General features: G+C 34.6%; 1 protein-coding gene across 1 annotated transcript in view; it reads left to right on the forward strand.

The window, feature by feature from the left end:
• The window catches only part of IL1RAPL1 (interleukin 1 receptor accessory protein like 1), a 685,866-nt gene that overhangs the window by 505,802 nt on the left and 157,272 nt on the right, over positions 1–22,792 (forward strand). Inside the window, exon 6 of the mRNA XM_061988597.1 lies at positions 21,335–21,409. Coding sequence (XP_061844581.1) covers positions 21,335–21,409 — 75 coding nt within the window. The remainder of the gene's footprint in view (positions 1–21,334; positions 21,410–22,792) is intronic.

Consider the following 22,792-nt stretch of genomic DNA (forward strand, 5'->3'; position numbering starts at 1 on the left):
AATCAAAGGAGACTTTTACTGTAGGGCCAGGAGGCCAAGAAACAGTTAATCCTTTATGTCTTCTTTGGTGGAAAATCTCTGTGGGTATTCAAATTCAAAAAGATGATAGACAATCATATTTTTAAATGCTTATTTCTAGTTGTACATATGATAGTTAATGAATATGAAATTACTCCATTTATATCAAATGCATAATGTTACACAACAACAGTTTTTAAAAAGGAAATTACAGGAAATCTCTAGGTATTATTGTAATGCATGATGCTGTGATTTCAGATTCTTTCTCTTCAAATGAAGCATAATTTTTTAATGCTTCAACATTTCATTATGCTTTTTATGCTTTTTTTTTTTCATCCTGTTTTGTTTGATACTATGTGTCTAAGTAATTTTTTATAACCAAAAATACTCAGTTTGCTGACACGATTGCTGACAAACAGGAAAATTATTTCACTATATATCATTGTATAATGTATGAATTATTAACTGCCTGTGACCAACAGTGGAAGATAGCTTTGAGGTAATGCTAAGTACATTGCTATTGGATTGAATGAGAGAATAAATTTTCTAACTTTATTGCAAACATCTAAATTTCTTTCAAAGAAGAATTTACCTAACTACCTACTTTATCAATAAGCACATGGACAGTTTCATATTTTATTTATAAATGTATATATAAAACAATTTTTTACTTAGAAATTATTTACTTCTGAAAATAAAAGGAAATTATAAAGTTCTTATTATGAAATTCTTATATGAAAATTCTCTGAAGCTTTTTGGTTACCATAGTAATAATTATCAGTCAGACTTTAATATAGGATATAGTAGTGTTACAACTGTAGAGATTCAGTCTCCATGGTAAACTTGATAAAAACATCATACTCTTCTTTTAGATATTCTGAATCATTCCAAAGAGCTGTATTAAAGACATTTTTCTCTAATAAATGTATTTTTAATATTATAATCTGTAGCAAAGTTCAAAGGTTGCTGTCATCTAATGATCTGATTGAATGAATGTGATCTGTGTGTAGTGTATGGTAACCAATTTGAAAGCAATCAAGGAAATTGTGCTCAAGACATTTGCTATTGTCTCCATCCCAACCTGTTGATGAATGAATGACAGTATAATGCTCCTTGGCTTTTTGATGAGGACATAATGATCTGAAGAATGTCTCATCAAGTTAAAACTACTCGAGTTCATCTGTTTAATCTTTTAAAAGTTTAATACAGTGTGACTGTGATTAGAAATCAGTCTTCTAAGACGGGAAATGACAAATCAAAGTGGATGCTTCAGGTCTGTGTAGCCAGCATCTTCAGAAAGACCTACTCAAAGCTGGAAAGGCAGCTGACCTTTTCACATGCATGTGTACAGCCTGCAGTCCCTGGGCAGAGACAACTGTGGGACTCAGGCTGGATGTCACAGGTACAGCTCCAGCCGACAAGTCTGTTACACTGTGTATGGTTTTGAATATTCTAACCCTATAAAGCTTGGAACAATCTTCCTTAGTCAAGGACATATTTGATTCCTGTTTATATAGGGTGGCTGGCGGTTAGTTTGTGGAGAATGAATCATATGAGAGATTCCTGCTGTAGAGGCTTGCCCTCCTGGCCCTGGGAGGAGCAAAGTGTGCCTCAGTCCATATCTGTTTCCAGCCTTCAGCTATAAATAACTCCTAGATTTAAATGCCTAAGTGGCATTTAACTGGTTAATGCCATTAACCAGTGGCATTCTCATAACCTTTAGCTGTTGCTTAAGCAATAGAGAAGAAAACTAAGTTTCATTGGCTAAGCATTAGTTAAGCTGCAGATGGAGACATCAGGAGCATTTGGCAGCCAAGGTGCCATTTTAGGATAACAGAACAGTGGTACAATGTGCTTTTAGCTGAGGCTATCTACAGTGAAATAGTGGCATGTTTAGTATTTGAATGACCTTTTTCAGATTTCTATTGAAATGCGTTGTCATGAATCAGAGCACATAATACTTTCAGCCTTTATGATTTCAGGCTGTTAAGAGGTGGGGCTGCTTTTGTTGCTCTGTTTACTTCTGATTCATATTACACATTATTTCAGAATTTCAAGTGAGAGAATGTTCTTTCTCGTCTAAAAGAAAACTTACACGTTAGGAGAATGTTTATTTAAAGGGATAGTGATGAATAGAGAATTTGTAGAGAAATATGTGTTGAAGGATCCTTGTGCCAGGTGTACTTAATTCTACAATCTTCTTTAGAAAGAAAAGTCATATATTAAAAAAGAACATTTTGTCTTTCACAATGTAAGGAGTTTGGAGTATCCCTTGGATCTTAATCCAGAGTGGTTCCAGTGCTCAGAAATCTCTGATCCTTGACTGCTGTCCTGTTTTAGGCCCATCAGGGAACAAAAGACCACAATTAAGTACCAAAGACCTGAGGACTGCCAAAGGGCAGGGAGAGCTTTTGGGTTTTTTTTTCTCCAAGAAGAAAAGTGCCAGTTTTCTCTTTCTTCTCTGAGCAACTTGACTATTTAGAAAGAGGAGCTAAGATTATAATGTTTTATCTAAAAATTGTTTGGAGAGAATGTATTTGTGCTCAGGTTAATTACCCTCAAGAAGATGTGCTTAACTTGAATTAGTAAATAAATACGTAATCTTAAGGTATATTTTTGTGCATATTGATCTCAGTAAAGTAAATATGATTAATGAGAAATTTATTATAGACAAATCTCAACTACATTTAATTCAAATAAATAAATAAAATTTTGAACATCTAGCAACTCCAGATGAGACCAGATGTTTGGATATCATATGAAGAAGTTGAATAAATTACCTATTTGATGTGACTTTGTTCTGATGTTCCTATATTGCTCATAAACTTGCTCTCATGTATGTAGCTCTATAATATATGCCATACATATTTATAGATAAGTACATTGATGCTAGTCACTGTTTATCCTGCTTGTCCTGCAAGATAAATCATTTCAAAATACAGTTTTATGTATAAAACAAGACAGTTTTATAAGCCATGTATGAACCAAGCCTATCTTTTAGAGAAAACAGAGATTATAGATTCTTATGCAGAAGAATGAATTCTGTGGAGGGGAAAAAAATGTTTTTTGTGGAGATAATAAAGAATTGGAATGTCATTGCCAGTTATTTTTATGAGAAGACTGAATGCTTTTCCTGATTTTATTTTTACTTACAGCAAAGTACAGAGGAAAGTAGAAGGCTATTGTTAGTTACAATGTGTCTGTGACTCAATAAACAGCTTAATCACTGAGAAAATTAGTTAGACATATTAGTTTAATAGCAAGCAGTCTACAGTTTGCATCTATTTCAAAAAACTTAGCTTTTTTATGTGAAAATTTTCAGGGGACATATGTGGGCAATAGCTGGGAAACTTTAAAGTGTATTTTTTAATATATATTGCTGTTTATTCTGGTACACAAGTTATAGCATTTTGATTATTAAATGTTGTATATAGTTAGGCTTTAAGACTACAGATGTGTTTCAGTTAATGATTAATTATTTTTCCAAAGGAAAATGAAGTGTATAGGTTTTCACCAAAACAGAAGTTTGAAAGCATACAGAATTTCATGGAATGCAGAAAGATGAATGCCCTTTAATAATGACACAGGTCACCATGTGTGACAGGTTATTCAAGGTAACAGAATTTCAGTTCAGTAAATTGTAGATTTCTTTCTATTAGTTAATGTGTTAATTCACTAACAGTATTCTCTGTCTTCTCTTCTACTTATCTGTACAGTTAAGATACTTCGTCATTCCAAATATCCATACTGAGCCTTGGTATACACTGCCTTATATAGCATTATGTGTAGTCAACAAGAGGGTTACAGTTAGTGTTACATCCGATACAGTGTAGTATGTTACTGGTTTCTGGCAAAGATTCCTGGATTCAGGGAGCAAGTCACTAATAAATAGTGGCTGGATGGAGGAAGAGTGCTGGACCTGGATTTATATGCACTGTACCAAAAGCAGCCTCCTCAAACTTTCAGCTGAAGGCAAAGGGTCTATGTAAGCAGCCTCCAGCAAAATGCAAGTGAATTAATCAGGAGATAGTGGAGAGAAACTCAAAGAATAATGTAATTTTGAAAGGGTCATTTAAACAGTTCTTAGCAATTCACATAGCCTTTAGGTATTCCTATGGTCACGACATTGCTGTTTCATAAAATTGGCATACCTTATTTAACAATATGCCTATAGATAAAGATATAAACTCATTGAGTACAAAAAAAAAACCAAACCACAGTTTAGAAGTTTAATCTATCATTTCCGTCAAGATAATATATTTTAAATTTTCACTGTTAAAATATTCAGAAGCACAGGGAATTAGTTTTAAAGTTAAATTATTAAATCATGGATGTTAAAAATATACTCTCATTTTTAAACTTTGTGCAGTAACAAGACTATTTCAGGGAAAAAGCAAGATATCAGATTGTGACCTTTTACCAAACAAACACTTTTCATGATTGTAAATGCTTTTGGCTAGTGAATGCTACTATTGCACTCATTTTCACGATAATTGTACATGTATTTGAAAAAGTGTGTCATGTATCTTTGATGTCCAATTTACACTAGTTTAGTATGATTACAGCTAATTAAATCTGATGTGGAAAAAAAATTATGTTAATTGCTTGAATAAAAAGATCTAGAAATTTGCAGATAAGACCTATAAATTATTCCCATATTCTCACTATGAGTCCAAACTCATAAGATTTAATTTTTTTTTTATGTTTTACACCAGTATTTTTTTTTCCAAAATGACTAGATGATTAGCAGAAAAAATAAATCATGTTAACTTCATGCAATTACTTCTGATGTCACTGAAGTGGTTTTAAGTCTTTTTTGCTCATCCATCCAACCATCCATCTATTCCTCCCCTCGACTGTCTCCCTTGGAGTATAACTGGGAAAATAAGCTTTGAGTGTGCATCTATATCTCTTAATATTTAATTTCCCTTTATGTTTTGTTCTGAGAGCTTGGACTTCCATTCCTAGTGAAACAACTACTTACAGAAGAATAGCTCCTTGCTGATGAATTAGTTTGCTCAGTGGACGTGTTACCTACAGATAATACAGAAGATTAGACCACTGGGTTTGCACCAGTTGACGCATTGTCTGAATGGTCTCAGACTGGCAGAGCAGTTCAATACTTCTATAAGCAAATATTTCTTATAAGATAGAAAGACAATAGGGATTTTGCATATTTTTATTTTTGCTTCTCAAAAACAACTGTTCTTTCTGCTAATAGAAGCTGTTAGTTTATTTTATATCCTTGAATCTCCTACTTTCATTACAGGTCAGTAGGACTTGTGTACTAATTGTTCTAACTTTCAGCCATTCTAAGATTACAGAAATGTGGCATTGTAGATGTTAATCTTATTTGGTCATCTTTTATTTATTTTAAGAGTTTATTATTTATTTTACAGTTACCACATAGGCATCTGTCTATCTATACTCCTGTCTTTTTCCATTTGTGTATTTCCAAAACACCAGAAAAATGCACATTATAGCTACTTAAATAAATGGACAGATTAGGGAATGGAAAAGCTAAAACATTTCTGCAGACTGAAGACAATTTTTACAAAAATGGAAATGAATATTCATGAGGTAAACCCATTTTAGTAAGTGCATCTTAAAGTGCATTTACAATAATTAAAATTCTGACATGAGTGCAAATGATCCCACACTGTCTGATTGTTCTTAACTTCCAAGTACCTTTTTCTGATGTTGATTCATAAAATCAAGAAAATCTTTTGTATGAAGTAATTCTTGAGATTAAAACCATATTTTTTATGTTACTAAGTCTGCTGCCAATGCTCAGTTATTAATAACTTGGCTATCACAAGCAGCTTTTTCAAAATCTGTTTGTTTTTTTTTTAAATGACAACACTTCAGAGAAATTGGCTCTTATGTTTTTTGTAAAAAGTTTAGTAGTTAAAAAATTGTTTTTGAAAAATTTTAAAATCTCATGCTTATGTGGATTCCTGTGTCAGAGCTCCAGTGAAGGGTGTTTTGTCATGGGCAAAGCAGAGGTGAACAGGAATGAAATGACCTCCCTTCTTTATCCACAGCATATTTATTATAGAAAATAGAGCAACATGATTAAGAAGCCAATAAGTATCAATAGAACTAAGATTATTTTGTTAATATCCCTTGAAAATTTGTTGGCTACTTTACTCTGTTTCAAGCAGGGATTTTGGACTAAATGACCTGCAGGTTGAGGCCTTTTCCCACCTCAATCATTCTGTGATTCTGATATTTCACACGACGATTACACTCCTAAAAAGTTTCTTTGAAATATCTATATATTGATTAGGCATTCTGATTAATGTATGAATAAGACTTTTTTTGTTCTCTGGTATATATGGGGCTTTTTTTGTTTGATTTGAAGTACATATTAAAGCTGAATCTCCTTTCTTACCCTCCACTATAAAAAATGAGGGAGGAGCAGAAAAGATGTGCATGTACTGAGGGACACACATTCACTGTAACTTTGTTTGCCTTGGACATGGCTTCCTAGCAAGAGGTATTCCCCAGGAAAACTCCTATGGGTCTACATCAAAAATGTTTCAAATTTTTTGCATATTCATTTCTGATAGCTTGAATCCACCTTGTACTTTAATGTTAGTTTTATTCCCAGAACAAAATACAGTACAATATATCTGGCCTGCATACCATTTTTATTACTTCTTAGTAATTTTTCTGTTACTATCATAAATGAAATACATAAATGTGGTTGAACAATGATAAACTATAGCATATTGATGAATATTTTTTAAATAGGCATGCAGGATAGATATATGTACATACATGAAATTTGTTTGGGACTCCAAAAAACTTGATAAATTAAATTCTATCAAAATAATAGAGAAGTAATGATAGGGGAGAAAGCTGCAAGAATTTGGACTTTACCGTTATACATGAAAATCTAATTTCAGTACAATGTGTGACATTGTCATGTTTTCCTCCAGTCTTTCTTATGTAAAGTGAATTTAGAAGTTATTTACTTTCTTTTCTCATTATCTTTTTCTCTGTCACTAGGTATACTTGAAAATGATACATATTCCTAAAACAGAAAGTACACTCAAGTTTCCTTTTTCTGGAGTGCCTTTACTTTTCTTTTGAGCCTCCATTGTGGTGATCTCTATGTTTGCAATTTGTGATTAATCCAGTGATGACCAATTTAAATTAACACACTACTGCCTAGTAAGGTTGCCACCACTGTAGCTGAGGAACCATTCTTTGTTACATCACCTTTTATTGTGTGTTCCCTAGTGAATAGCTCTAAATAACTACAATTAGACTGTATCTGTTTTTGTGTTAGACAAATAAGGAAGCTGAGCAGAGAGGAAGGAAGCAAAGAGGAAAATCAAATGGCATTTGTCAAACTCATAAACATTAGTAGCAATCACTTTTTTTTTTCCCCTAGTTAATTTGAAAAATAGTGTCCTTATTTACTTTTAGCACTGATCTGATACTTTCAGTGTTTCCTCCCTTGGATATATTTTATGAAACAGTCACAAAAAAAGTCTATGATGGCTTTTCAAGTGAAAGCAAAATCCAATTCTAGTAGTAAATCGCATACCATCTTGAATGGATGATAGTATGACACAATAAAGAAGAAAATGTTCATATGTACCACCAATAAGTGTTACAGGTAAATTAAACTGAGGAAGGAAATAATTTCTGCGTCCTCTGTGGGCAAAGTTAAGTGGATGAAAAATATTGTGACTATACCTAACTGAGATATAACTAAGCCAGAAAGAAAATATTAAAACAATGTTTAGGGTTTTGACATATATTCTGACCCTTTATACATGTTCCTAGTTTTCCTAAATATCCAGTACCTGTAAAGCACAGTGGAAATTTCATATCTAGACTTTGAAATTCTGTGTCTGTCTATGTATTTTAGTAATTAAAATATGCACCTTTAAAATGTTCATTTCTCATCCCCCTCCCTTGTCAATACACAGACGTTACTAATAAAATTACTATTAATGTAAAACATCCATAAAGTCATGCTTAAATCAGTTTATACCTGTTTATATATAAAGTATAAGAAAAAGTAGGAATATTAATGTTTAGAGATTTGTTGGCTACATTGCTTTTTTTCTGAATTTATTTCACTTCATCTTGTAGGAGCAAAAGACATCATCTGTTTTTCAATTGACTCGGAAGATCCTTTTGTCTTCTTCCCAATATAGTAACTTGATGTCTTGTCTGGGGACGCATAGATATTAATAGTAACACAGATTCTATTTGATTACTGAGAATTTTAGAGTATTAAACAGAGATGCTACTCTTTTGAGCAGACCACTCCTAGCCAGTGCACTATATAACAAAGATAGAGTTACTATTGCTGAATAACATAAGCAATAGTTTCTTCACTGTGTGGGTGATGGAGCATTGGAACAGGCTGCCCAGACAGGTTGTTAAATCTTCTCTGAAGACATTCAAAACCCACCTGGACGAATTCCTCTGTGACCTACTCTAGATGGTCCTACTCTGGCAGAGGGGTTGGACTAGATGATCTTTTGAATTCCCTTCCAGCCCTTAAGATTCTGTGATTCTGTGATTTTCTACTTAAAGAAGACAGATACTTGTAATTGTTACTTTCTACAGCTCTTTGTAGGGTAATAATTTGTTCCTTTCTATCAATACTGAACATGGAAGCCACAAGGAAGAAATATTTCCAAAAAATAATCTTCCAATCAGTATAAGGATGAGGACTCTTTCTCATAATAACAAATTTCCTATTCTTTCTATAATTTTGTCATTTGTAAAAGCTGCAACATTTCTGATTCAATGTTTTATCTTTATTTCCCAGTAAAAACAATTTCAGTTCTTATGAGGTTGCTATATCTCTGTATTGTTAAGTTCTAATAGTTTTGGCTAAAGTGACAACTATTATGTTCATTACTCCAGCATGGCAGGTTATGTGCTTCTTTAAACATGCAAAATCAACCAGAAAAACTAGAAGCAGAGTACTTGTATGCAAAATGGGTTATGCTGATACTTTCTAGACAGACTTTACATTTAGCAATTTCTTACCCATTGGGAAAGAGTCTAATTTGCTGGAAAAGTGAGCTTTCAGCAAAAGAAAGCTTTTCAGACAAGTCACTTGCTTTCCAGGGATTTAGATTCCTGGTCCTAAGTTTACACAAGGATTATAGTACCAAATGAGATTTTTAAAAGCATAGGAATTAAACAAATGAGATCCATACCAAGTCATGAGTTTTTGAAAATTAGCATGACACCTAGATTCCTAAGTACCTATGTCATTTTTGAAAACTGGATTAAGGCACTTAAATCACTAGTGATATGTAAAAGTGAAGTACTGTACAGTGGCACTTAGATCAGACATTAGAAACAGCACAGATTTGTTCATGAGACACTCTTCCCTCTCTCACCAGCACAGATTGTTGAACTTCCGAGAAAGAGTATTTTAGTCCAAGTACAATAGTGTCCTAATATATTCCATCTAATGGGTCTCATACAGCTCTGTATGACACTGAAAAGAAAACTCCAATAAGGAAATTCTAACAGCTAGTCTCTAAATTGAAATTTGAGTTCATAGTATTTATGATCTTTTAATTTTGGCTTTGTTTCAAATTGAAATATTGTGAAGTGTAAAATGCTCATATCACAAGGATCAAGAAGTAGAAACCTAGCCTGACAGAGAGTAATATCAAAGAGACCTTACTAAATGTTAGATCCAAAATAAACGCTTCTATTTTAACCCACAACTCCCAAAACAATGTGTCAAGAAGGATTTTTACATATTTCTGTTGGGAAAAGTAGATATTTATCCTGAAAATTTCAGAATTAGAAAATTTCTGAATAACTTTAGTTTTCTATGTAAACAATCTGTGCATTCTATTACAAGTTCCTAAAGGAAAGCATTCCAATTCCACTTCATCTAGCTTAAGGTATTTGATTATGAAACAAACTGAGTCATCACAATCAACAGACTTATTGTGAATTTAGAATGGCAGAGATTCTGCAAAGAAATAGAATGGCATATATCCCTAGCCAATGAAAACAAATAGGTTTCTGGTCAAAGAAAAATGGCATGTAGGTACTTTAATAGGCTGTAATTTCTTTTAGTCATAAAATGAACTTTGTCCAGCCACTGCTTTCTGTTTTCAAAGGAAAGTAAGAGATTAATTTAAAAAAAAAATCAACTAAAGAGGTAAAAGTCTGTTATCATGTCTGAATAACAATATCTGAAAAAAACCCAATCCAATGTCATCTGCATTGTTTGCAAGCAATGGTGCTCTGTATCAACTCATTTGTAATCAATGAAGAGGGATTGTATTGTGTTTTTTTCCTAAAATATATATATATATAATAAGAGTATTCTTTTATATAAATATTTCTGGTTCTGGAGCTTGCTTTACAGGCATTTTAGTAAATATATAGACTTAAATAATATAGACTGGGATAGAATTAAGTTTCTTCCTAGTAGCTGGTATAGTTACTGAAAATTGTAACCAAGAGAACTCTCCAAACCAAATGTTAGTTTAGAAAGCTGACACTGGTTTATTACAGTGCTGAGTGTATGGGGGATATCTCCCTTTCACACAAGGGACAAATATACACTCTATATGCCTGAAGGAAAGGAGTATTCCTAGAAATCTAATACATATGTTAGTACATTGCAAAACTGCCTCTGCACAAGGATATTGAATTTGGAGAAACATCTTTGACGGTCTCTGGTGGTAGTTTTGAGGTAGATTAATTCAGTTTGCCCATATTTGGTCACAACTTACAACTTGACAAGTTATGCTTTTGTAACTTAGTAGAATCAGGATGCTCAGTACTGTCTGGTAAGCAAATTACTCTTTAGCAAGCAAACAGCCTTATCTTGTTTTCTTCCATTCTCTGTACACTAACCACTCAAGAAAGGTCTGTTTTTCATGAAGACTTGCTTATTTTATATGTCAAATGGGTCTATTCTTCCATTCTTTGTATCTTTGTTATCAGTATAGTGCTGTGTTTCAGATTTAATGTGAAAATAATGTTGAAAACATACTCATATTTTAGTTATGGCTAGATAGCATTTATCCTCAGTTAAGGATCTTTTAAGTTTCCTAGACTGTGCTGGCAAGCAAGTGTACAAGAAGCTGGGAGGAAGCATGGCCAGGACAGTTGACTCAAACTAGCCAAAAAAATATTCCGTATCATAGAATGTTGTGCCTAGTATATAAACTGATGGGAGTCTGTCCTGGTGAGGATGAAGGGCAAGTTGAGAGTTTGTGGGTTAGAATCAAGGGTCAGGCTAGCATGTGTGATACTGTTGTGGGTGTCTATTACAGGCCAACTAATCAGGATAGGTAAGTTGATGAGATCTTCTACGGGCAGCTAGAATAGCCTCAAAATCACAGGCCCTATTTCTCATGGGGGATTTCAACTACCTAGATATCTGTTGGAAGACCTATACAGTTAGCCATTTACAGTCCAAGAGGTTCCTTCAGTGCACTGATGATAACTTCTTGATGCAAATGGTGGCTGTGCCAACAAGGAGAGGAGCTCTATTGGATCTTGTACTCACGAACAAGCAGGGTCTGGTTGAAGCGGTGAAGGTTGAAGGCAGTCTTGACTGCAGTGACCATGAGATGGTGGAGTTCAGGATCTTGTGTGATAGGAACAGAATACCAAACAGGATCATAACCCTGGACTTTAGTAGGATCAGCTTTGGCCATTCAAGCAATTGCTAAGGGACATCTCATGGGGCAGGGTATTAGAAGATAAAGGGGCCCAAGATAGTTGGTCTCTGTTCAAAGATCACTTTTTCCAGGCTCAGGACCAGAGCATCCCAGTGAGTGAGAAATCAAGTAAGTGAGCCAGGAGACCTGCATGGTTAAACGGGTAACTATTGGGCAAACTCAAGTGAAAGAAAAGAGTCTATAGATCATGGAAGGAAAGGATGGCCACTTCCAATGAATATAAGGCTGTTGTCTTAGAATGTAGGGAGGCAACTAGGAAAGCTAAAGCCTCATTGAAGTTGTGCCTTGCAAGGGAGGTCAAGGACAACAAGACGGGCTTCTTCAAACATGTTGCAGATTAATACTAGAGGTAACGTAGGCCCACTGTTGAATGAGGTGGGTGCCCTGGTGACAGAGGATACGGAGAAGGCCGAGTTACTGAATGCCTTCTTTGCCTCTGTCTATACTACTGGAGACAGTCCTCAGGAGCCCCAGACTCCAGAGGAAGTCAGGTTAAAAGAGGAGTTTTGTTTGGTTGATGAGTACTGGGTTAAGGATCAGTTGAGCAGTCTGGATGTGCATAAATCCTGATGGGATGCACCCACAGGTGCCGAGGGAGCTGGTGGAATTAATTGCTAAACCACTCTCCATCATCTCCAGCAAGCCATGGAGAGCAAGAGAAGTGTCAGAGGACTGGAGGAAAGCAAATGTCACTCCAGTCTTCATGGAATCACAGAATCACGGAATCTCAGGGTTGGAAGGGACCTCAAAAGATCATTTTTTTTGCAGCCGCCAAGAATCACTCATAGAGATGAGTTCAGTTCATCGTGCAACAGACACTTTGTTGCCAGAGCTTCTTCCTAATATACCTTTATCCCCTGATCAAGTACAGTTTATTCTATATTAATTGGATAATGGTCACAAAACACGCGCCTATGCTAACATAATGATTGGTCACTATATTGTTCACGTGCCACACTTACTTCTTCTTTAGTATGCTTGCATCCTGGTTTTATGCTTCATTTCTTCTGTCTTATCACTTCTTTCTCAGAGCTGTTTATTTATGTGCTTCAAAGGAAGAGCTGTATCTCAATGTTAAAGCTGCCTGCAGCCCAATACTCTCCCATAATTGTCTAGTCCAACCCCATGCCAGAGTAGTACCACCTAGAGTAGGTCACAGAGGAACTCATCCAGGTGGGTTTTGAATGTCCACAGAGAAGGAGATTCAACAACCCATCTGGGCAGCCTGTTACAGTGCTATGTCACCCCCACAGTGAAGAAATTCTTCCTTGTTTTTCTTTGGAACCTCTTGTGTTCCAATTTATACCCATTGCCCCTTGCCCTATCATTGGCCATCATTGAGAAGAGCCTGGTTCCATCCTCCTGCCACTCACCCTTGTGAGCTGGCACAGAGAGGGATCACTGCTTGGGCATTAGTCAGTGAGTTGTGCAATTGCATTTTGTCTCACTTCTCTTTTTTGGGTTTCCCTTCTCTTTCTTTTGTTAAAATTCCTTTTCTTCTTTATTATCATCTTTTAAAAAATAAAAAAAAAATAATCTATTTTGGTTTGTAGTGGCTTTGCCTGGGCCAGGTTTTGGTAACGGGGGGATTACAGGTGTGGCTTCTTTAGACAACGAGTTGCCAGAAGCCTTCACTGTAGCTTATAGGATTAAAGCCAGTCCCTGGCTTTAAGGCTACGAGTTGCCAGAAGCCTTCACTGTAGCTTATAGGATTAAAGCTTATAGGATTAAAGATTGACCCGTCGCTGACAAAGACCTGGCCAATCAGTGATTAGTGATATAGGGAATCCTGTCCCTATAGTAAAAAGACTTCTAGGATCAAAGTCCTGCTTTATTCCTTCCTTTTTTCTTTGTAAGATCAAAATATAAATTCTAAATTGACCACACAAAGAGACGATACTGTTAAGATGTTAGAATGATATTTCCCTCAATTTTAACCACATAGTCTTCATATTTTTTGGTTCTTTTGTATTCCAAGATTTCATTAACATCTGTGATGAAAGCATTTTGATTATTTGTAGTTTTTCATTGGAGAGTACTGGGAAATGTTACTGTGTGTTCAGGAAAACTAACAGAAAAGGAAGAGCAATATAAATGTCTTCTCTGAAGTCACAGAGGGAGCATAAGTGTCACCTCAGTTTCAATTAGAGATGAACAAATAAATAAAACTCCAACATCTGGTTACATTTACTCTTTTCCAGTATTCAACCTGCTGTTAATCACAGAGGAATCACAAACTTAATGTATTTATAAGGCTTCTTGGAAATATTCTGTCTTCTAAGATTTCATTTCAGAAATGCCTCTTCTTTTCTCGATATGCATCATTGAAACTTTTGCACAACAATAACCTCTTTATTTGTTACTGTTTTATCTGCTTCTGTACTATCTGAAAGGAAGTGCTAATAGTCTATTTAATATATTACACAGGTATTTTAGGAAAAATTTCTTTTGTAAAAAGATTGTATCATCAATTTGGGAAAAACATCAGAAGAAAGACTTAAGTATGGGAAATAAAGACCATTTTTATCCCCAAAGCTATAAAGTTGGGTTTTTTTAATATGTGGTAGGAAGAAGACAATGAAAAAGATATAAACTAGAAGAAGACACGGATTTTTTTTTTCTTTCAATGCAAGATTTATAGGAACATTTCAGCAGATAAAAGCTGATCTTCAATCAGTCATAGTGATAACTAAGTCACATTAGGCAGCTCATTTACTGTCATATGCCTATGGCTTCACACACATATCCTTAGTATCCTTATATGTATCTGCCCTCAGTTTGAACTGCTTGATTCAGGATATAACCAGACTTGTTCATGCAGTGAGGCAGAATATTCTTACAGGACTGCTGTGCAATTCATGGCATACGTGATTTTAAATGACACCCTTGTGAACAAAAAGTAATCTGATTATAAATGAGAAATGAGATTTAAGGTTTTTAGAAGTCTTAAGCAGGTATAAAGTATTCCCTTTTTATGAACAACCTTGCTATATATTTGTTTTTCAAAATGCAATTATTTCTCTGGTGATATACCTGAATATATAGACCTGTACTTATGTAAGAAGAAATTAAAAAAAAAAAAAACAAATACCCTTGCATTGCAGTACTTAAGTTTTACTCTTCCCATGGTTGTTCTGGGGAACCACAGAGTTCTAAATATTACTGTTCATCTGGCTAGTGACTGTGTATATTAATGTTTTAAGACCTGCAATTCAGGCCACAAATAATTAGTTTCATTGCAGCCTACTGTAGACTGCTGGTACTGCATAATTGCTTTTACAGACATTAGGATTGAAAAAAAATAAATCCTAAAGCATACATCATTTTTTTGAAAGGTACCACAGTTATCCACAGAAATGCTGTAAATTTTCATCCTATTCTTATAATGAACTATGATTCCTAAATATTGCCATCTGTGGCAGCTTTTCATAAGTGATGGCTTTCCAATTATGGTGTTTTATTTTAAGAGCTCTCTCATGAAGTGGACACTTTAACATAGCAATCTAAAAAACAAATCTGTTTCTTCATTCTCATTTCAAATAATCTCCACTGCATTAGATATAAGTTGATCATGCTTGACAATGCTTAAATGTTTAGATGTAATAGTGGAGAAGGGTAAGCATGCCACCTACAATTCATAGCCAGGCACTAGAAAACTGAGGGCAAGAGAGGGAGGCAGCAGTGCCTATAAGTTCAGCTTTGTAGTCAATCAGATATAATATCCTTCCTCCAGCAGAGGTACCTTGTCTTCAAGGTCATTTTCCTGTGCCGAAAATAGCAGAATGAAGAGAGAACAAAAAGAAACTCAGGCTCAGAAAGCAGGAAAATAAATCATAATGAAGAATTTTCATAGTTTCTAGAGGCAAGCTACGAGATGGTGGATCTTTCTGAACTGCAAACTTAGACAAAAGTACTCTATCTCTCTGATTTCCTTTGATTTCAAAGTGTTGGAACGTCTTACCTTACATAGTAATAAAGTCTTTCCCCTATTTAATCCTATTCTATAGTTGCAATATCTTCCAGAGATATGACAGTCATTTTTTTCTAAAGATGGTCTAAGTTCATAAACATAAGAGGTTTAATGTCATTGTATTGTATCAAATCTTCGAGAGATCAGAAGGGTTTTCATCCTCAGAAAGTATGTTTTACTTCAATTAAAAAAAATGAACAAGAAATATTCTAAATATAGATAACTTAGACTGGCCAGGCAAGGCAGCCATTCCCGTGAATTTCTGTTGTTGCAGAAAGTATCCAGCCAAAAAAACATCTTTCAGAGTTGCAGGCTACTCCACACAGCCCTGTTTGCCTCCAAGAAACTAAAACTATTTGTAATCATTAGAATTTGCAAGGAAAAATCTGAGAACACTCTGTAAAACAGACATAAATATATATATCTTTTGAATTATTACTTTTTCATTATAAAACTTGTGAGTTTTGAGCTAGTTCCATTTTCTTAATGTTCAGATTAGTGATATTTTTATGTATAGTTTGCATTAAGCTTTTCTTCATTAAATTCTAACAGGTATCTGGTCTCCTAGAATCACAAAATTTTGCATAGAACAAGTATATGTAATGTGATCGTAAACATCTAAAACTAAAGCAACAGCTTAGAAAGAGTAATATGGAAGTGGGTGGCTGATGTAAAAATATTATCTCCTGGCTAGTTTCCAGTTGAATGACTGATTGTGGTGACTCTCAGTTTCATTACTGCAAGACAAATTGTTCAATATGTTTTAAGTGCACATCCAATCTGATAGACATGGAATGTGAATTTAGGCACTTTCTCCTTGAACAAGATCCATATGTCTGCAGTTCAATGATATCTCTGAAGTTAAATATTATTTTTTAATACAGCTTCAGAATCAGTGCCTTCACTTATGGATTTTTTTTAAACTTTAGTTTGTTTCTAATGAACAAATTTGAGACATATTTCTTTTCAAACCATTTGTCAGTGATGGTTGAGAAATCAAACATAAGATGGTGTATAAACCTGATTTATGATTCAAGAGCTTTTCTTTGCAAGAACCTGACCTGTCAAAACCTATGTTTTTGAAAGGAATATGCCAGTTTTGGTAAACTTTTTTCTGACATAAAGTTCGTAATGGGAAGGAAAGAAAAAAAAACCCCACACCAAAACAACAAACCCAGCACCAGTAGGGAAAGACAGGAAGAGAAAAATAAAAATAAAACGGGGAGTAGAGGAAGGGAGGGAAGGAGATGTGCATCTTGCATCAGTAGACAATAATACCCAAGAATTAAGATCCTTACCAAAAGACTTGAGAATTCCCTCATGCAAGAAATAGGAATCTTTTGCTTCTATGTGACAACAGTATTCACAACTACTACCTGGTGTGAAGAGGACTCTCTGTTTTTTACACAAAAACACTCAAAATAATTCTGGTTCATGGCATATAGTACAGAACAGGAAGTGCTTTGAAGGCATTGAGATTTTTATAGGACGTGAGAATTATCCTTCCTACATCTATTCATAAAAAAAAGAAAAAAAGATATTTAACTTGTTTAAAAGATCAACTGTTGTCCTGATCTTTGTAATTTTTGTTTGATTCTTGCTGTTTAGAAAAAAGTTTGGGAAGGAAGGATTAGATTCTTTTTTGTTGTTGTTAGTAGCTTACTGTGAATCAGTATATCTATCTGAAAATACTATTAATTTTTAATAAACTGTTGCATAGTGGGTTGACTCAGTTAAGAAGCTATACTTTGAAGTATAAGAAACAGCTTATAGGAGACACATAGGTCTACTTCAGAGCTTCTAAACTAAATGAGCATTGCAGAAACTCTGCTGTTCATTAATGTTGCTGTCTGTGGAGAGTGTAAACTTGAAAGGGAGAGAGGTAACTAGAGAAATTCTCAGCTCTTTCTCAGGATTAATGGCCAGGAAAACATACATAGAATTGCAGGCTGATAATTGGACAAAAGACAAGAGACTAAAGATGCTGATTGACTGAGGGCACATTTCAAACCAAGCTTGAGGATCTGTTATTTTAAGCATAAGAAAGTATTCAAATTATTTTCTTCTCCTAATGACAGTATTTCTCTACAGCATAAAACTCTGGAATGCAGAATATCCAGGGGTGATTTTGTTTTTCCAGATGGGTGAAAGTGTTGGCCCCAGAGAGATGTGATTGCCTGTAGGCATACCCAGAGCATTCTTAGATTGGTAGGCATGGACAAGGAATGCAACACTGAAAAACCAATATTTGTCATGATTTAGAGAGCATAGAATTGCACTGTTGTCTTAAGCATTAATTCTTCCTGGACACAAATATTCACAACTATCACTTTAAATTAAGTGCATAACACAATTAACCTCTGATGTATCTCTATTTTAATGTTCATTTTAACGTCAAGTTTTTATGTATGCATGGATGATGGAACAGAGTGAAATCTCAGCAAAATGGTGGGAATGAGTGACAAAGTGAAGGACACTTCAGGGAGAACTTGTCAAGTTGAAGAAAGTTGTGGAATCCAATAAAGCAAAACTCTTGCCCTAGAAGTTGAATAACCCTATGCAACAGTGCAGAAATGGGAATTAACTGAGTAGGAAAAAGCTTTGCAGGAAAAGTCCTGGCAGCTGAGGTTGGACAGCAAGTTGAGCATGAGTTGCCAAAGGCAAGCTGCACAGTTCTTGCCAAGAATTTAGGTACAAGGTTCAGGACAGTGATCCTTTACATATATTTAAGATGTATGAGGACACACCTGTAATGCTGTGACAAATTTTGACCAAAAAGGCATGGACATACTAGATTGAATATAGTACAGAGCAGTAAGGTGACTGAAGCCTGGAACACTTGAAATGGTGAAAGCTCGATCCACATAGAAGTTCAAAACATGACTGGCTGAGGCCCTGACAGCTTGCCCTATTGGACTTGTCTTAAACGGGAGGTGGGATCACTTAGTTTCCAAAAGGTCTTTCAAGCCTACATACTCCTATGATTCTGATACATCAGTTACATGTCTAATTTATTATTTTCATTAAAGTTTTCTGTGTTAAATTATCTATTGAACCTCACAAATGGGAAAATTAAATTTGGCACAAATTTTATAACAATTTTATATTATTGTTAAAGGATGATTTATCTGCATATATTAATACCCTGTGCCTATTCATTTAAAAGTAGGAAACCTTTTAGAGACCTGAAGTACAGGATAACAGAAGTAATGCTGATCTGCTTAAATTTAGGAAAAAAAGCTTTCTAATCTACTTATTTCCTACATTCAGATTAACACCATCAGTACTATGTTACATTATTTACTATATTACATTGATTCTATGATTTTCACCATTTAGTTCCTCTGGGAGTGCTGCAATGGCAGCATTGTTGGGCAGCTGGGCTGAATCAGGAGCATGGACTTTGTCCCTCCTAGGGGAGGTGACACATGGTGCACCGCAGAGTGAAAGATCTAGAAGGCTAGGCAAAGATACTAAGAAAATGGTAATGATGTGATGTTATGACCCAGTGAGATCTCCTTCAGAAGTTAGGTTAGAGGTTATGCTCTGTGCTCAAGGGACTTCACTGGAATTTTTCAATTTAAGCCACCGTTAAGTGAAATGTATAAACTAATCAGATTCAGTGCTGGGAAGTGGAGACAGCTCTGCATGAATCTTCTTTGAATGAGATAAAAATCAACTGAGTAGAATAAAAACTGAATCAGGGGTGCATTATGAAAGACTACTTTCCATCAGCCTTCCTTGACGCAAGGATTGAAGAAGTGGGTGATTTTACTTCATTGTTACTGTTGGTTTATTTGTGTGGTTTTAAGCAGGAATCCATATAGTCTTAAAAGACAGAGCTGTGGTGCCATTCAGCGAAGATCAAAAACACCTTAAAGAGCAGAAGGTCAAACCAAATTAGGTACTGAACCAAATCTAGTGGTATACTTACAATGATAAAATTCTGTTTGCTCAAGGAGTTTCAAAACAGATTTGGAACAACAGTGACTCAGAAGACATTATCTGATAAATGGTAATTGAGTTGAGAATGACAGAACTGAATTTAAATGCATAGTGAATGATGTCTAAAAAATGTCAGTGTGTTGAATTATGAGTCTATACAGAGAAGTTAAGAAATAGGAATGACTAACTTTGCAGTTTAAATAAAAACATATTCCAGATCCTTTTCTCTTCCACCCACTTTAGCCCTCAAGAGAAAAAAAAAAAAAAAGGAAAAAAGAAAAAGAGACAAAGCATTCTAATCTCTGTAAAGAATGGTAACAACCCAGAGATGTTGCTGAAGTCTTTTACATCTGTGACTCTCTCCAAAGTCTGTAGCACAGAATGATTTCTCATAGATTGTGGAAGCTATTGTTGGAAAAATGAGCTGAAAGGCTCTGTTGATCAAATCCAATTCTTTTACCATCCTTGAAGAGATACTTTGATTCAAGCCTAGATCTGATGGGTGAACGTCACCAATTGGGTGGGTTTATGATCCAATCAGATAAAGGATAAAAGCGGAAATGGATAATGAATCCATCGTGTAATTGCTGCAAAGAATAGAGGAAATAAAGTGAGTGCAGTTGAACCTCTCCTGCAATTTAGTCTCCAGAAGATGAGTGCATTTAGTAGAGTACACCCGTAAACATGTGGCTGTGTGTGTGTTAGTAAGAAAAAGAACAGTAATTTTGACAAATTAGAGAGAAAAAATATTGTAGACATATCAATGTCAAATGTACTTTACATCACTGACAGCCCATAATCTGTGTTAAAGACTGAAGTATGAATTAATGTTGAAAAGTAAAATATCAAAATGTTCCAGGTAATTACAAAAGTTGGAGCTTTCCCATGAACAATTACTATCAATTATAAAGAAAAAAAATATCCTTTTTTCATATAGCATGCACTCATGTGTAAGAGGTCCGTAAAAATTACACTTGCTAAATATGAAAAAGTAGTAGTAATCATTGTCACTTTTATGAAATAAGTATATAGATGTTGAATCCAGTAGACAGGAAGTGTTATTTAGCTGCACAGTTTGAATATGGGTCAACAATCTACAGAAAGTTTTTGACCACTACAAAACTTCCTGTTCCACAACTTGTATGCCTACTAATATCTCATGGGAGATCGAAAGGGAAGAGTGAAGTCATCTTATTAGGCATCTTGACATTATTTCACTGTATCCATCCCCTGGATTTTGAAAATTATCCCTTTTTCTAGTACTCCACTTTCAAAAGTTCAGTGATAGTAATATATTTTTAAATAAATTTTCACTAAATGTTCAAACTGTGACTTAGTGTGTATTAGTTTTCTTATAAAGACCATACTTGATAGAAAGATAATTAAATATTGTACCAAACTATGAAGTGATTGCTAATATTTATGAAAATACAAAATCATAATACATCAGAGCATGTCTTTTGTGAGGGTTTAAAAAGATGACTTTTTTAAACGTGATTGCCTTCAGTGTCTTAGCATGTGAAAAATTCTACATTTTGATGATATGTTTACTCTCTAAGCAAAAACATTTACAGTTACTGAAGGCATGACCATTATTTAAACAAAAGAAAACCTGAAGCACTCCTGAAACAGTAGATATAGAATCAAGTATTATTCTACTTAATAGTAAACTATATATGTGAATTTCTTTCTTTTCTAGCACCACTAACAGATAAACCACCAAAGCTTTTACATCCTTTGGAGAGTAAGCTAACAATTCAGGAGATCCAGTTAGGTAAGTACAAAACACATAATTTCTATTCAAATTTTTTGAAAGTATGTCATGTGTCAACATACAATTGCAATGTGATGGTATGTTAGTATTAATAATTTCATTGAAAAGGTATCAATCATGCTTTAGGTTTATGCAGACATGTATCTGAAGCTGTCAAGGCATAGGATTTTGCAGTTCCCAAAAAAAAGTGGTAGTTGATAATACTGAATACTGATCTCTCAAACATTGTAGGTACTAGTTTTTACCTTTGGTGTCTATACTTACAGGTGAATCCAAGCTTTTCTTTCTAAACTTCCCTTTTTCTGTATATATATATATACATATTTACTCTGGGATTCAGTGAGATTTTGTGGTTTACATTCTTTGCTTTGGTGATTACGTGTAGAATTGCAAAGATGTTCTGAAATGATGAATGTTGTTGTCAAAAAACATCTAGCAGAAAGTGAGAAGTTAACATAATAGCATTTTGTTATTCTGAATGTAGGACATGTCAAGATGAATGGAGAGAACTTGGTGCATTAAAAATCCATTTTGTTTCATTTTTTCTCACCTGGAAGATGGTGGGTGTGTTTGTCACTTTGATCTCTTGCTGTAGTGCAGGTAATTAAGGCTCCAAAGCTAAGTGCATAATCTCCTACAGTTTTCAGGATATAACAATCCATCTGCTTTGTAGATTGACACAGAGGGCAACTTCTAAGAAATAAACAGTCCCCAGTAGGTTACACTGGAGTTATGCTTTGGTGTCAGAACCGTAATCTATTGATAGATCTTCTAGCATGTTAGATGCAGAAATAAAGAGAAATTGATCTGCTGGTTGGCTAAATCTCATCAGAAAAATAAAACCAAACCAAAACAAACAAGCAATCAAGCAAAAGTCAGTACATTCTTCAGTACAACATCAGATAAAGCAGAAGGTTTGTAAAGTAATTCTGGCAGTCACTACCACCATTTTATGGTGCTTGCCAGCTTATGGTTAATAGTGGCCGGAGAATAATTAATCTATGTTTTGATATCAAAAATTATTACTTAAAATTATTCACATTATTCAGGTAAAATTCTGAGATGCTGATATACATGTTTTCAGCAGCATTTACATAGGAAGGGGAAAATGTTTCTCTCTAGAGCTACTTTCCATCATCCTGAAAGTATTGTTTCTGATATATCAACTCAGAAATCTGTTTCTGTATGACAGTCCTTGATGATTGTATTTTACCTTTTAATTTAAACACGAGCCTAAGGAACAGAAAGCACAGTGACTCCACACATTTTTTTTTGCCTGATTAATATTGTTTACTGAGATATATTTGATATTTGATTTCTCATACTTCTAATATTTTGAGAACTGTTGAATTTGTAAAAGATACTTTTCAGAAAACTAAACAT

The sequence above is a fragment of the Colius striatus genome, chromosome 1 (assembly GCF_028858725.1).
Source record: "Colius striatus isolate bColStr4 chromosome 1, bColStr4.1.hap1, whole genome shotgun sequence".
NCBI classification, from domain to species: Eukaryota; Metazoa; Chordata; class Aves; order Coliiformes; family Coliidae; genus Colius; species Colius striatus.